The sequence below is a fragment of the Gavialis gangeticus genome, unplaced genomic scaffold, assembly GCF_001723915.1.
Source record: "Gavialis gangeticus isolate Ggan-Ray unplaced genomic scaffold, GavGan_comp1, whole genome shotgun sequence".
NCBI classification, from domain to species: Eukaryota; Metazoa; Chordata; order Crocodylia; family Gavialidae; genus Gavialis; species Gavialis gangeticus.
In genome coordinates this window covers 69,401,346-69,413,887 of record NW_017728993.1, presented here as the reverse complement: position 1 = coordinate 69,413,887, position 12,542 = coordinate 69,401,346, and the positions used below count along the sequence as shown (strand labels likewise).

Below are 12,542 nucleotides of genomic sequence, written 5' to 3'. Positions count from 1 at the left end.
CCCCCCCCCCCCACACTTTCTTTTTTTTTTAGGGTGTGAGGATGCAGAAACTTTAAAGAAAAAACTTTAAAGAAAAAAAAAGTTTCTTCTTGCAAGTAACCTTCCAAACTTGAGTATATTCTGTTGCACATGCCCTCATGTAGGTTTTCAGGTGGCCTGCATTCTCTTTTTTGTTAGTACAGTGCCTAGCACAACAGGGCCCTTGTCCCATACTAGATGCTAGAGTAATAAAATAAATATTTATAGTTGAATTGGCTAAAGCCCAGCAAAACATGGGCTTGAGGTGCAAGGATGCTCTGTGCCAAATCTCTTCTGGAAGGTCCAATCACTCTATGATGTCATCTCCCTTGGGATAGAAGCCCAAATAATATTTTTCAAATGGCAATAATACCCTTTTTTCTACCCAAACACCCTTCCCTGCCTTAAACATGGCTGATGAGACCAAGCTCAGCTCTCCTGAAATACCTCTTGGTCCTGAAAGTAAATCTGGGACACTTCTGCTGCAAACAGGAGCATATCAGAGAATCAAGGAGAATCAATGAGCAGAATCTCTCTTTCTCTCAGTTTTTGTAATCATCTCTGTGGCATATGCTACTATTTGGATTTTTATCCACTTTGGTCAACAGTCTTTAGGCCTTGTTTATCATTCTCACTGGACGTGTCTACATGTACCCGACTGCGCAGTACCTGTCGATACTGTGTGATCCTGGCAGTGCATAGGTTGTTTCTGACCCTACTGCACACTAGCAGCATCAGTTAGTGCTTGACTACATACACTACATCACCATAGCGACAAGCTGCATCACTGTAGCTCATTGCTACGGCAATGTAGGATCTCATTTAGATGTGCCCATTCAGACCTAAAGGCAACCTGCTGTTGAAGGAAATTAGTAGTGTGGCTTTGACCTAAGGAATATCTGCTGCGCTGTACCCCGGTGTGGGTTAGGCAGAGGTGCTGCTGATCCTCCTTGCAAAGCATCTGGTCTTTTTTTTTTGACTGGTGAGGCTGTGGGCCATACTAGAAGGGAGGGATTTGAAGCTTGGGTAGTACAAAGCACTTCTCCCTTGGCCACCTCTCCTCAGCTCCCTTCTGGCAGATACCTACTGCATAAGCAGCTCAAAAAGGGTTTTATTGGACGTGCTATCATATGTGGCTACTGTGAGCTGCCTACTAGACTGTCTAGAGTAGGCATGTGGTAGTGTAGATGCGATTCTGGGGAATCTCGCTTTCTAGCAAGCAGGGTCATAGGAAAGTAGGGCTGGAAGTGACCTCACAAAGTTATCTGGTCCTACCCTCATGATCGTTCTCCTCTCCGGTCCACACCTCCAGCCTCACACCGAGTCTTTGGGAGAGATGCTCCACATTCCCTCCTGCCCCTCTGAAATCACTGTGGTAGCAAGCAATAAGAGATCTGTGTCTTCACACAGAGATGATCTTCCCCTTGAAGCTAGACTCCCTAGTGTCTCAAAGCCCATCCATGCCCCTAAACACTTGGATTCAACGGGCTGGAGCCAGGTTAGGAAGCTTTCTTCAGTGTGGGGAATAATTAAGAAGCCCCCTCCCTGTTTGTGGGTGCCTGGGCACCAGGGTAGCTGTGGGAGACTGAACACAGGACACTCGCATGTTTTCTCCTCCCAAACCCTTTATTGGCAGTGGTTATTTCCAAACTACAGTGAAAATGGCCCACCCAGCCTGTGAGCTCCCCGCGGTGTGGCTCTCATTGCAGCAGACTGGGGAGGGGGTCATACACGATTCTCAAACTCTCAGCCGGTTCTGGTGGGGGATTTCCCTCCCTCGTGCATCCGCGGAGGGTTCACTGCAGAGACTCTGATGGCCATGGGTTATACGGTGAGCTGAAAGGCCTCTGTCACATGCTGCTTCAGTTCGCTGAGGTTCTGCAGTGCAGAAGAGAGGCCCACGATGCTCCACTCTTCTCCCCCCATGGCACTGGAGCTCTGGTAGGACTGCAGCTGTACCCCAGCCTTCCCCAGCAGCTCTGAGCAAAGGAATAGGAAGGGATACTTTCAGCACAGGCCCAGGGTGACAGCAGCATTGCCCACACACAGCACCCAGCTCCATGCCTGGCCCTGCCACATTGATCCTATCCTGCCGGGGCTTGCACTATAACAAGTGAGAACACACGATGGAGGCTGGTGAGGCAGGCCCCAGCTCTGGGCAACCCCAGGTATGATTTGTGGCAGAGCCTGCAGCCTTCAGGCCTTTCCATGAAGTTCCTCTGGAAGGCCTGAGACTTTCAGGCAGCCTGGCTGTCCTGTGCTGTGTAGGACAACTTTTGGGGGTCTCTCTGAGAGGCTCATGCATCTGCTGCATCATTTGTCTGCCATGGGCATGTGCTCCAAATATCTTCCCAGATCCACCCTGGCCATAAACTTCCCCCTTCTCTGGAGCTACACACTTAGCCCTTCTCCTCCCCACCAGTTCCCTCCCCTTCCTCATACTGCACCCTCTCCTCACAGGCCCCTCCTCCCTCTATGAGGACACCCTAGCGTATAATTTTAGCAGGGGTAGGTGCTCTCCTGGTGCACTGGCTAGCCGTGGCCTCACATCCTGCAAGGCATTAGCTTCCACCTGTAAGGCATTCTTTACAGGATGAAGAATGGAGGCCTTGTGTGAACCATGCTCATGAGCACTGAGGCCAGCCCCTCATATAGTGCTACCTGCAGCTTGACTGATTCCAGCCCTATCAGAGCCCACAGCCCAGCTGCTTTATTAACCCAGTCCTCTTCCAGAGCTGCAGCTGTGCCTCAGCCTTCCCCAGCATTCCTGTGCAAGTGAATAGGACAGGACATGCTCAGCACAGGCCCAGGGTGACAACACCACTCTGCCCACACATGGCACCCAGCTACATGCCCAGCCCTGACAGTGCATGTACAATGATTTTATCCTGCTGGGACTTGTGCTGCAACAAGTGCTAATGTGGCATGGAGGGTGGTGAGGCAGGCCACAGCTCCGGGCAACAACCCCAGGGATGATCTGAGGTGGGGCTAGAAAAAGAAGCAGCCAAGGTGGGAACTCAGCCCTGCCTCACTCAGCCAGACATGACACTCGGAGCCTTCTGGCCCTCCAGGGGTCCTTTCCTCACCGATCACTGCTGACAGTGTGCTGGGGTTGGAAGCCTTGGCTCTGTAGATCAACAAGGTGCCAGCAAGAGGAACCAGCTGCTTGAAGGTGGCTCCGTTGAGCTCCTGTAGGACAGGAGTGCTGCCCTGGACAGAGCCCACTGCTCTGCAGGGTGATCCCAGCAAGGCGACTTCAAGGAGGCCAGTGTCGCTGTTTATCTCCGGCACCTTGTTGCTGTGCACAGAAGTAACCTGGAAGACAGATGGCAGCTCAGTGTTTGGATGCCAAAAGCTAAGGTATGTGGGTCTCACATGTGACCACTATATTCAGTCACTCGTCCTCACCCTTCCCTTGAGGTAATTATGTCCATTGTACAAAACAGAGAAAATGAGGGACACAGATATTAAGTAACTTGACTGAGGTGATATGGAGAATCACTGGCAGACATGGAATTGAACCCAGCTCTCTTCGAGCCAAGGTTGATGTGTCCTTCTTGAACATTATACCCAGCTGAGGCTTCATACCAGTAGAGAGCCCAGTATCTGTGATAGACATGGTCTGTGTCCAGCAAAAGGGACTTTTCACTAGGGCGATCCACCCTGCACACTCCACAGGGAAGGCCTGGTGTGTTAGGTATTTGTCTTGCTGGGGGAGGGGTGCAAGGCTTTGCCCCAGGCCAGATGAGCTCATCTGAGTCACCCAGGATGAGAGGATATCACCAGGCTCAGGCTCCTGGTTCTGCAATGCTCCTGGTTCCCCTGGACCGCCATGGGGGGCACCTACCTTGAGCCCAGCCTCCTGTGCCAGCAGCAGCCCATTCACCAGGTTCACATCCTTCTGTTCTGCTCCTGCCAGCAGACCAGTCACCACAGCTGGGGTCAGGTAGTTTCCAGCATTTTGCAAGGGCTCTCCTAGGGGGCAGAGTGAATCCCAGGGGAGTTAAATTGAATCAGGTGGCAGAGCTAGAAAAGCACCCCCCCATCAATGTGTGCCCCATCCCTCAAGCACTAGGCAAGGCTTCTCTCAGGGCTTCTTTGCACTCCCCAAAGCCAAACCAAGCCAAATCCCCAACCTGGGAGTCAGGAGTCTCCCTGTCCTAGCACCCTTGGAGCTCACCTAGTGTAGAGACCTGTATGCTGCCATTCACCTGCTTGACCATGGTATGTAGCAGCAGGCCCAGGGCTTTAGCCAGGGTGATCCAGGGTTTGGTCTGAGGAGCGAAGGCACTGCTGAGAGCCTGGCCATTCACCTGTGGGGAGGAATTGATGATGGGTTTGGATATGGGGGTGGGCAGGAGGGGTTGTATCATGTTGCTAATATCCAGCTCTTGTAGCCTTGGAACTCAAAATGGTTTGAAAAGAAGGCTCAGGAGACTTATCCCCATTTTACAGTTGGGGAAATCAAGGCAAAGACTCATCTAGGATGATGGTTCTCAGCCTTTCTGTATTCAAGGCAGCCCCTCATAACTTTTGTGGAGGGAGCAGCACCCCATTTCGAAAACTAGTTTATTATAGTGATTACCTGCTTGGAAAGAGGCTGGAAAGAGGAGCAGCAGCCAGCAGGAAAGAGCCTGCACTTATCTCCTCATGTCTTTTCTCCCACAGCACCCTTGAAAGGCTGTCGCAGCACCTCAGGGTGCTGCAGCACCCTGGTGGAGAATCACCCATTTAGGGTGATCCAGTGGCTGCACTGGGACTAGAAGCCAGTCAGGTACTCCGGACACACGGCCACTGTGTCTCTGAGGTGCCCTTGGCTGGGCCCACTCACGTACTCTGACACGTGATGTCACTCTTTGACTGGCAACCTCAGCGTGTGACATCAGTGGCATCCGCTCTCTAGGAGCTTGTGGGGGAAGGGCAGGCCACGTCCTCCAGACAGCTCTGCCAGTGGCTTCTACTTTCAATTGCTCTTCCTCTCCCAGTCCTGCTGACCGAGTGGGGAGAGGGCAGCAGCAGAACCAGCTCACTCAGTTTCCCTGGCTGGTATTGCTCCTTGGTGGGGGACTCACCGTGCCAGCCAGTGCCTTCCCTTTGGACAGGTCCACTATCTGCAGGGCGATCTCTTTGCCACACCGGCGTTGTGCTTCCCGGGTGCTGGCACCCAGGTGTGGGCAGCAGATCACATTGGGGTGATTCACCAAGTCACGGTCCCGCGGCGGCTCCTGCAGACAGGTAGTTCCATGAGTCACCCCTTAAATAGGCCTACCCTGTTCCCTGGAGGGAGGCCTATTTAAGGTGTGACTGCTGCCCAACACCGCCTGCCTTTAGGAGACTCAGGCAGTATCTCCATACACCTCAGGCCTTGGGGGTGTTAGTTAGTGGTGCCCTCCTATTGCTCCAGAGGTCATAATGCCAGCTGGGGTTCCTTACCATTCCTGAGGCCCAAGAATGGCTATTGCTAGGGGAGCCACAGCTGAAGCTGGGAGAAAGGAGGGGAAGCGTAGTCATCCTCCCACACCCAGCAAGAGGAGATGGGGTAAGGGGGAACCTAGTTGGGACGTGGCAAGGTCCAGCAGAGAGTTGGAACATCTTGGCTCCCCCCCATGAAGGGCAGAGTTAAGGTGAAAGTTGAGGAGTCCTGCCAGCTATTTTTATGGGCCTGCACCTCAGGCCTGAGAGCTTTGCAATGTTTGCCCAGAAGTAATGCAGGGAAACAAGGGTTGTACTTTGTCAATGTGAAGCTGAGGCTCCACTGGCCTAAGCTAAAGCCACCACCACCTCTAGAAATAAGGGGCTACCTTTCCTGCATGATACAGCAACCAAAGAGACAGGACAATGGCTCCAGGCTGGGCATGGGGAATGGGAAGATTCACATCATGGTCTCATGATGCTGGGCACAGCCAGGATGAAGGGCCAGAGGCTTCCCCACCCACTGCCCCCAGTGAGTGATGAGGACAACTGTTTCATGGGACTAGAAGCTTTGAGGCTCTTTGCTGCCCATTCCCTACTCACCCACCTGTGTGAACACGTCTAGGGCAGCCCCTGCACACTGGCCAGACTGCAGCGCCCGGAGCAGTGCCCCCTCGTCCACGATGCCCCCCCGGGCACAGTTCACCACCTGCACTCCCCGCCGGCACTTGGCAAAGGTGCTGTCGTTCAGCAGCCCTGTGTGGAGACAGGGCATCTGCAATGGAGTTCATCTACTCAGTCCCCTTCCCAGCTGCACTGCCTTCTCCCTTTCCCTGTGCTCACCTTCTCCTACCCACTTGGGAATCCCAGCTGAAACAGGGCAGAAGATACCGCTGAGCAGCCAGGCCCTGATCCAAAAAGTTAACAAAGAGGCCTAAGGGAACCTACTGGAAGCCTTCCCCATCCTGAGCCTAAGCCCTGGACTACCTCCCCTTCAGCCCCTACCCCTGCTTAGCTCAGAGTGGACAGGCTGCTGCAGTGGGCAGCAGAGCTTCCGCAGCGCTGTGCAGAGGCTATCCTTACCTGTGGTGGAGGGCAGGAGTGGTGTGTGCACCGTGATGAAGTCACACAGGGGCCAGATCTGCTCCAGGGGCAGCTGCTGGACTCCAAAGGTGGCTGACTCCTCAGGCAGGATGATGGGATCGTACCCTATGGTCTAAGCACAGACGCAGCCACTCACTCAGGTAGCCGCTTCAGCCACCTTGGCCCTCCCAGGGTATAACAGGTGCCAGCAGGTAGCTCCAACCCAGTGCTAAGCAGCCCTGTTTGTCAGGTCAAGTGCTCATGGTGGGGAACTTTGTCTGCTCCCACCCTGCTGAGCTGAGGGGGCAGAGGCTCTGCTGGGGCTTCCCAGAGATGCAGCTGGAGTCCCAGACAGTCACACCTGTGGAGCCTGCTCCCTGGCCATGGGGGAGCCCTGTCACCTACTGTGCACCATGCATCTCTGGGATGTTCCTCTCCAGAACCAGCAGGTGCTAGGCCAAGTGCATTAACCCTCATGGAGCCATTCCCCTGACTGCTGGGGTCATTGAATCCTTCCTCCCCCCTCCCCCGTATGTTTGTAGGGGCAAGGGCAGCTTGTTCTCCCTCTTCCCACTCCAGGAAGCAGACTCTGTTCATCTGCCCTAAGGGGCCATTTGGCAGCTGGGCCCTTCCCATTTCTGGATTGCAGTTGAGGCAGGTGGCTCCTTACCTTCATCCCAAAGGACTGCATCCTGGTGGCCACTTCCCGGCCAATCCTGCCCAGCCCCAGGATGCCCAGGATCTTCCCCTGAAGCTCCATTCCCATGAACTAGGGCAGAAGGCAAACAGGGCAGTTAGCCACTTGCTACAGGGTAGATACCCCTCTCAGTGTCCTGTGCCCTGTGCTGCCACAGGGGTGGCACCAGCCTCTTACCTTCTTGCGGTCCCACTTGCCCCCTTTCATTGAGGCAGCTGCTTGGGGGATTTGCCTGAAATAATAAATTTGGTCTGATTCAACATGTGCCAGGGATATTTCCAGTTGCATGCAGGTTTTCCTCATATGTCTGTGTCCTCAGGCATTTGGGTGGAGGGTATACACACAGTGGTGGCTGGGTGGTGCCTTGCAGGTCTATGGCGCTGTGATTTTCTCTCCTCCTTGGTGCCTTAGCCGGTGCACAGCTATGGGAGGAGGCTGCAGCTGGAAGTCAGTGTTTGTGATAGTGCCAAGGGAGGTCAGCCTGGTACCCAGGGCTCTAGGCAGGATCTGGATGTGGTGGGTGGACTGGGCATCATATGCAGAGCCATGGAGTCAGTGGCAGTGGGCACAGAGATGAGTTCTGGGGTAGGGGGTCAGTGCAGTGTTTGGGAGCAGTTCTGTGGAAGGGCAGCAGACAGGTTCTCATACTGTCATGCATGGCTGATGGCAGAGAGCTTAGAGGCTATAGCCCAGGTTTGCCCATTGTGGGAGGGGCACCGGTGGATGCTGAGTGCTGTGCCAGGTGCTTGGGAATCAGGTCTTTGTGTTGGGGGGAGCAGGCCTTTGAGGCAGTGCAGAAGATGAGGAGCCAGGAGTCATGACTGTGCTTGGGAGCTGGTTACCCTAGGCTGCAGGCCAGTGGCTGGGGTGGGGTGTAGATGGACTTACGAGAGTGAAAGTGGGTACTGGTGGGTTCTGGGGGCAGTGTGCAGCTGAGCCAGGCAGTGCATAGCATGGAGGGGGGATACACTTGGGGACTGCAGCTGCACTTTGTCTCCGAGGTCCCTGGCTGGGCAGCCCTTTAGTAGTGATTGACAGCGGGGCAGTGGCCAGGCACCCAGCTTCTCTTGCCCCCATCCCACCCCAAGACAGTGGATGAGCTCACCTGGCCAAACTCATGATCATCCCACAAGTGAGTTCTGCTGCACTGAGGCTGTTCCCGGCGGGTGTGCTGAGGAATGGGCAGAACACACTGGGGTTAGCATGGCTGGCTGGTGAGGAGGGTCCTGTCTGCTCTAGCCTGGCCTCTAGAAGGGGGACTTCTCTGCCCTGTGCAGAGTGCCAGTAGCTGGGATGGCATTGTGCTATGGAGCTATTTGGCTTTGGGGCTAATTGCCAGCACTGGCCAGAACTGAATGTCCTGGAAGCATAGTCAGCCTAGAACCAGCCAGGCAGGGGTATGTGCGCCATGAGAGTCATGACACCAGGGACCTGGGGACACTGGCCACTGCTGTGCTGGCTCTTTCCACTGTCCTGCAGGCTGCAGTCTTTGATCTTGCTGCTGCTGCTGTGCCTTCTTGGCCTCTTCCAGCATTGCTGCCCCCAAACTCTCCCCACTGCTGCCTGGCTGGTTTGGCATGTCTCTCCCGCATATTTCCCCAGCCAGTCTCATTCCCTCCTCATGTGGCTCAGATTTTCTTGGCCCAGCTGGGAGTCCTATGGAGGCCCTTACCTGGTGAATGCCTCTCAGACCCACTGGGCTTAGTCCAAGGGCTGGATCTAACCTCTGAGTTTTGTGTCAGATTCAGGCACATTTCTGGGTCAGCTCTAGGCTGAACAGAGCCCTGCTCACCCTCCCATAGACCCCTCCTGATCCAGGGAGCCCAGCCAAGATGACTCTGCCAGCTCAGAGAACAGGATTCCTAAGGGAACAGGCCACTCCCTGTTTCTTCCCTTGGCCCTTTCCTATACTGATGGGCAGGGAATTGTCTATGCCCCCAGGTACCTGTAGGTGGGTGGCACAGGTGCCCCAGGCACACAGAGGCTCCCCCTCATGTGCACGTGTGGCAACTGTATGTACACTGGCCCTACATGCAAGCCACCAGTCTCAACTCTGCCCTTCCTTTCCCCCTCACTCCCCAGCTCAGTACAGTCCACCCCACTGTGGTCTAGTCATCCTGTGCCTCAGGCAGGCCAAGGCTGTTTTGCCCCAGCCTGAACTGTGCTCTTACTTCATCACCAGGATGCCCTTCCTTGTCGCTGCCTCCACATCCACATTGTCAACTCCAGTGCCAGCCCTGCCAATGACTTGCAGCCTCTCAGCTGCATGGATGATGTCCGTGGTCACCTTGGTCGCTGAGCGGACAATGAGCACATCACAGTCCTGCAGGGACCAGGGGAAGAAGTAAGAGGAAGGTGGGCAGAGATGCAGAAGATGTCCACAACCCACAGCTTTGCTCCAGGACCTAAATGTCTCCCAACCTTTTCGCTCCCATTACCCGCCACTCCTCACGTGCACTCAAAGGCCTTATCAGGCTGTCTTGGTCACCAAAATGGACCAGTAGCATCGCATAAACCAGAGCACCTCGCCTGGGGATTGCTGCATCCAGCCTGGTGCTTGCGGTGCAGCTAGAGGGTATGAGAAAGGACACCCAAGCTCAGCGAAGAGAGGTCAGGTGTGGATACCCCTCACATCTGGCCCCAGGTGAGGTGCTCCCATGATCACTTCTTAGCATGTGTGCCTTATTTCCAGTCCTCCCAGACCATCCACTGGGTCTCTCTGCTCCAGGCAGTTGGGCAGGGATGCTCCTCCCTGCCCCCATCACCCATAGGCTGGTTGGGGATCTTTGGCCCTTTTCTGGAGGTAGGAGCCCCAGGTTCTCCTATCTTATGATCACCCCCTCTCTCCCCATAACTGGAGTCCCAGCTCTTCCCTGGGGCCGCTCTCCCCGGCTCCCCAGTAAGTGCTCTCCCCAGGCAGCAGGTCCTTGAAGTGCACCTGGAGCCCAGCAGCATGGCACTGAATCCCACCCCAAGCAGCAACCCTATAGATCACCTAGGATTTGGACTTGTACAATGCCGGGTTTTATGAGGAATCCCATCCCATGTAGCATGTCTGAGGACATGAAGCAACAGAGGAACAAGGTTTACCTTTTTCAACCCAAGCTTTGAGCAATTGCACAAGGAGCTGCTCAGAGCCTGCCTTCTGTTCCCCCTGAGGGAGGTACATGGGCTTTGATTCACAGATGAGTGAAAACAACCAGCCTCTTGCATCAGACGGGAGGCGGGGACTGGACCCGGCATGTGCAGCTGGGCCCCCTTCTCCCCGCAGCCAGCTCAGCAGCCTGGGAACTGGTGCTGGAGTACAGCCAGGACTTGCTGGACTGCCCGGTGCTAGTGCCTTTGTACAGTGGGCTGATGGAGCGCTGGCTGGCACCCAGGAACAGCCAGATGCCCCTGCCCCGCTGGCACCCAGCATCACTGCACAGTAGGAAAAGAGTGCTTTCTAGGTCCCTCAGCACCCACCTGTGGTGCCCCAGAGCTGCTGCCTGCTACAGCAGCCCAGGGTCTGCATCACCCCTTGGCATCCTTGCTTCTGGGGGCACCTCACCTTGACCTGTGTCAGGAGCTCCTCTTTGCTGAGGTTTGGCTTCTCCAGGACCTGGAGGCCTCCAGCTTGCAGGATCTCCCTGCAGCAGGGGTCCAGGCTATCGCTGATCAGCACGTTACTTAGCTTTGCCAGGGCCATTGCAGGCGGGGGCTGCGCTGCCTGCCTCTGTGCAGAGCTACACCATGCAAAGAGGCTGTGTTTTGCAGCCGGCGTGAGCTAAAAGGACTGCAGACTTGGCATTTTTTCCTCGCTCTTTCCTTTCATTGGATCAAAGCTTCTCAGATTTCCATAATCCCACCTCCTTCCCCCGCCTTCTCCCTCCTCCTCCCCGCTGCTCTGTCTTTGTAACTTTCCCATCACCAAAAAAACTTTTTCTTCCCCTGAACAAAGAATTGGCTTGATCTGCCAGGGGGCAGATCCAGGCTGGTGGGGCTTCCCTGAGGCTGCAGCTGTGGGTAGGGGAGCAGTGGGACAAAGCTGCTGTGGAAGGAGCCCTTGAAAGCAGGCTCCCTCCTGCCCCAGAGCAAGGGGGCAGCCTGTTCTGTGGTGCCTTGTTCTCCCCTCTCTCTTAGCAAAGCAAAGCAGGGACCAGCAGAAATGATTCTGCCCCCCATTAGAATGATTTTGCACCTGCCCATCCCAGCTGCAAAAACCCAGGTGAGGAGCAAAGCAGAGGTGCCTGGAGCTAGACGTCCTTTCCCCTCAGAGATAACTTGTGGGCTGGGGGCTGAGCAGCCCTTTGCCAAGCAGGCAGTCTTGTCTTCCTGCTGCCATCTTACTGTGTCGCTTGGCCAAGCTTCCTGGGCCTCAGTTTGTCTGTCTAGATAGTGGGGGCAATTTGGCTTCCTTCTCTCCCTCCTGGGGAGGCTGTGGTAGCAAGTGTTTGGGAAGGGCTTTGAAGTAGTCCTGCAAAGAGCCCCCTATGAGCTGGCCGGTGTTCTCTTTGCAGGGCCTGAGTCTACACTTTTGGGTGCCCATTGGGCAGGGATTTAGTGTTAAGCAGCCTGCACACTTCCAAGTTCACTTGCTCCAGGGAGTCCACTGGTCCTCTCCAAGGCAGCTGGAACGCAGGTCCCGGGAGTGGAGAACGCTCAGCAGACAGATTCCAACCCCAGCTGCATCGCGGGAAAATGGGAGTAGCTGCATTGAAGTCAACAGTGTTCATCCAGGTCAGGAACCAGCCCTGTCCCTGCACTTTGCTGCCAGGCCCTTTTTTAAGGCAAGGCAAGTGGTTAAGGATTCACAAGTCATAGCCACGCCAATCTTAGCCTCACTGCTGAAAGGGCCAGGAGCAGATTAGGGTGCCCTGTTTTCCCAAATAATTTCCCCCTTCCATCATACCCAGGAAAGACTTGTGTATTCATGGCCCCTGGCTGTGGTGACAAAGCAAGTTCCACGTGAAGGCAGAAAGGGGCCCTGGGGACTCAGCAAAGAAGGCACTCATCCGTCATCTCTGACATTGCGCGTGCAGGTGAGTTGCACAAAGCAAATAGGCCTTCGGGCCAGATAAGGACCCACATGATGGACCAGTCCCAGTCACTGCTCAATCACTTTGGGACATCAAGGCCAGCAGGGAGATCTTGCATCATGTGCTTTCAATTGGGCAGGGCACATGTGCAGTCCATCCAGTGAATGCCCTCCTCGCTGATAAAAACCACATGATGTCGTGGTTGAGCCTGGTTACCACTGTGGAAAATAAGCCCCTTTTGAGATCTGCTGATCATGAGGTCTGTATGGCCCTGCACAGGAGAACTGAGGGGTTATGATAGACAGGCAGATGGA

General features: G+C 54.9%; 2 protein-coding genes and 1 long non-coding RNA gene across 4 annotated transcripts in view; 2 read left to right on the top strand and 1 right to left on the bottom strand.

The window, feature by feature from the left end:
• HMGCS2 (3-hydroxy-3-methylglutaryl-CoA synthase 2) overlaps window positions 1-548 on the top strand; it is a 30,899-nt gene extending 30,351 nt beyond the window's left edge. The window contains exon 10 of the mRNA XM_019501980.1: window positions 33-548. The gene's annotated coding sequence lies outside the window, so the exon portion shown is untranslated. The remainder of the gene's footprint in view (window positions 1-32) is intronic.
• A 1,078-nt stretch (window positions 549-1,626) lies between these two features.
• PHGDH (phosphoglycerate dehydrogenase) lies at window positions 1,627-10,971 on the bottom strand. Of its 2 annotated transcripts, none has more exons than XM_019501976.1 (12): window positions 10,761-10,971; window positions 9,382-9,533; window positions 8,316-8,381; window positions 7,388-7,442; window positions 7,184-7,282; window positions 6,514-6,646; window positions 6,038-6,186; window positions 5,091-5,243; window positions 4,199-4,331; window positions 3,866-3,993; window positions 3,105-3,333; window positions 1,627-1,997 (listed from the first exon to the last, which is right to left on the bottom strand). In XM_019501976.1, exons 1-12 carry the CDS (start codon window positions 10,896-10,898, stop codon window positions 1,843-1,845), a joined length of 1,590 nt encoding a protein of 529 aa, XP_019357521.1. In that variant the 5' UTR covers window positions 10,899-10,971; the 3' UTR covers window positions 1,627-1,842. The 2 variants fall into 2 exon arrangements, with proteins under 2 accessions (XP_019357521.1, XP_019357522.1); XM_019501977.1 differs by having other exon boundaries at window positions 3,105-3,273.
• LOC109287046 lies at window positions 7,449-11,832 on the top strand. Its single transcript, XR_002094751.1, has 3 exons — window positions 7,449-7,657; window positions 11,289-11,298; window positions 11,817-11,832. It is a non-coding gene; the product is annotated as an uncharacterized LOC109287046 (long non-coding RNA).
• The last annotated feature ends 710 nt before the right edge of the window (window positions 11,833-12,542 follow it).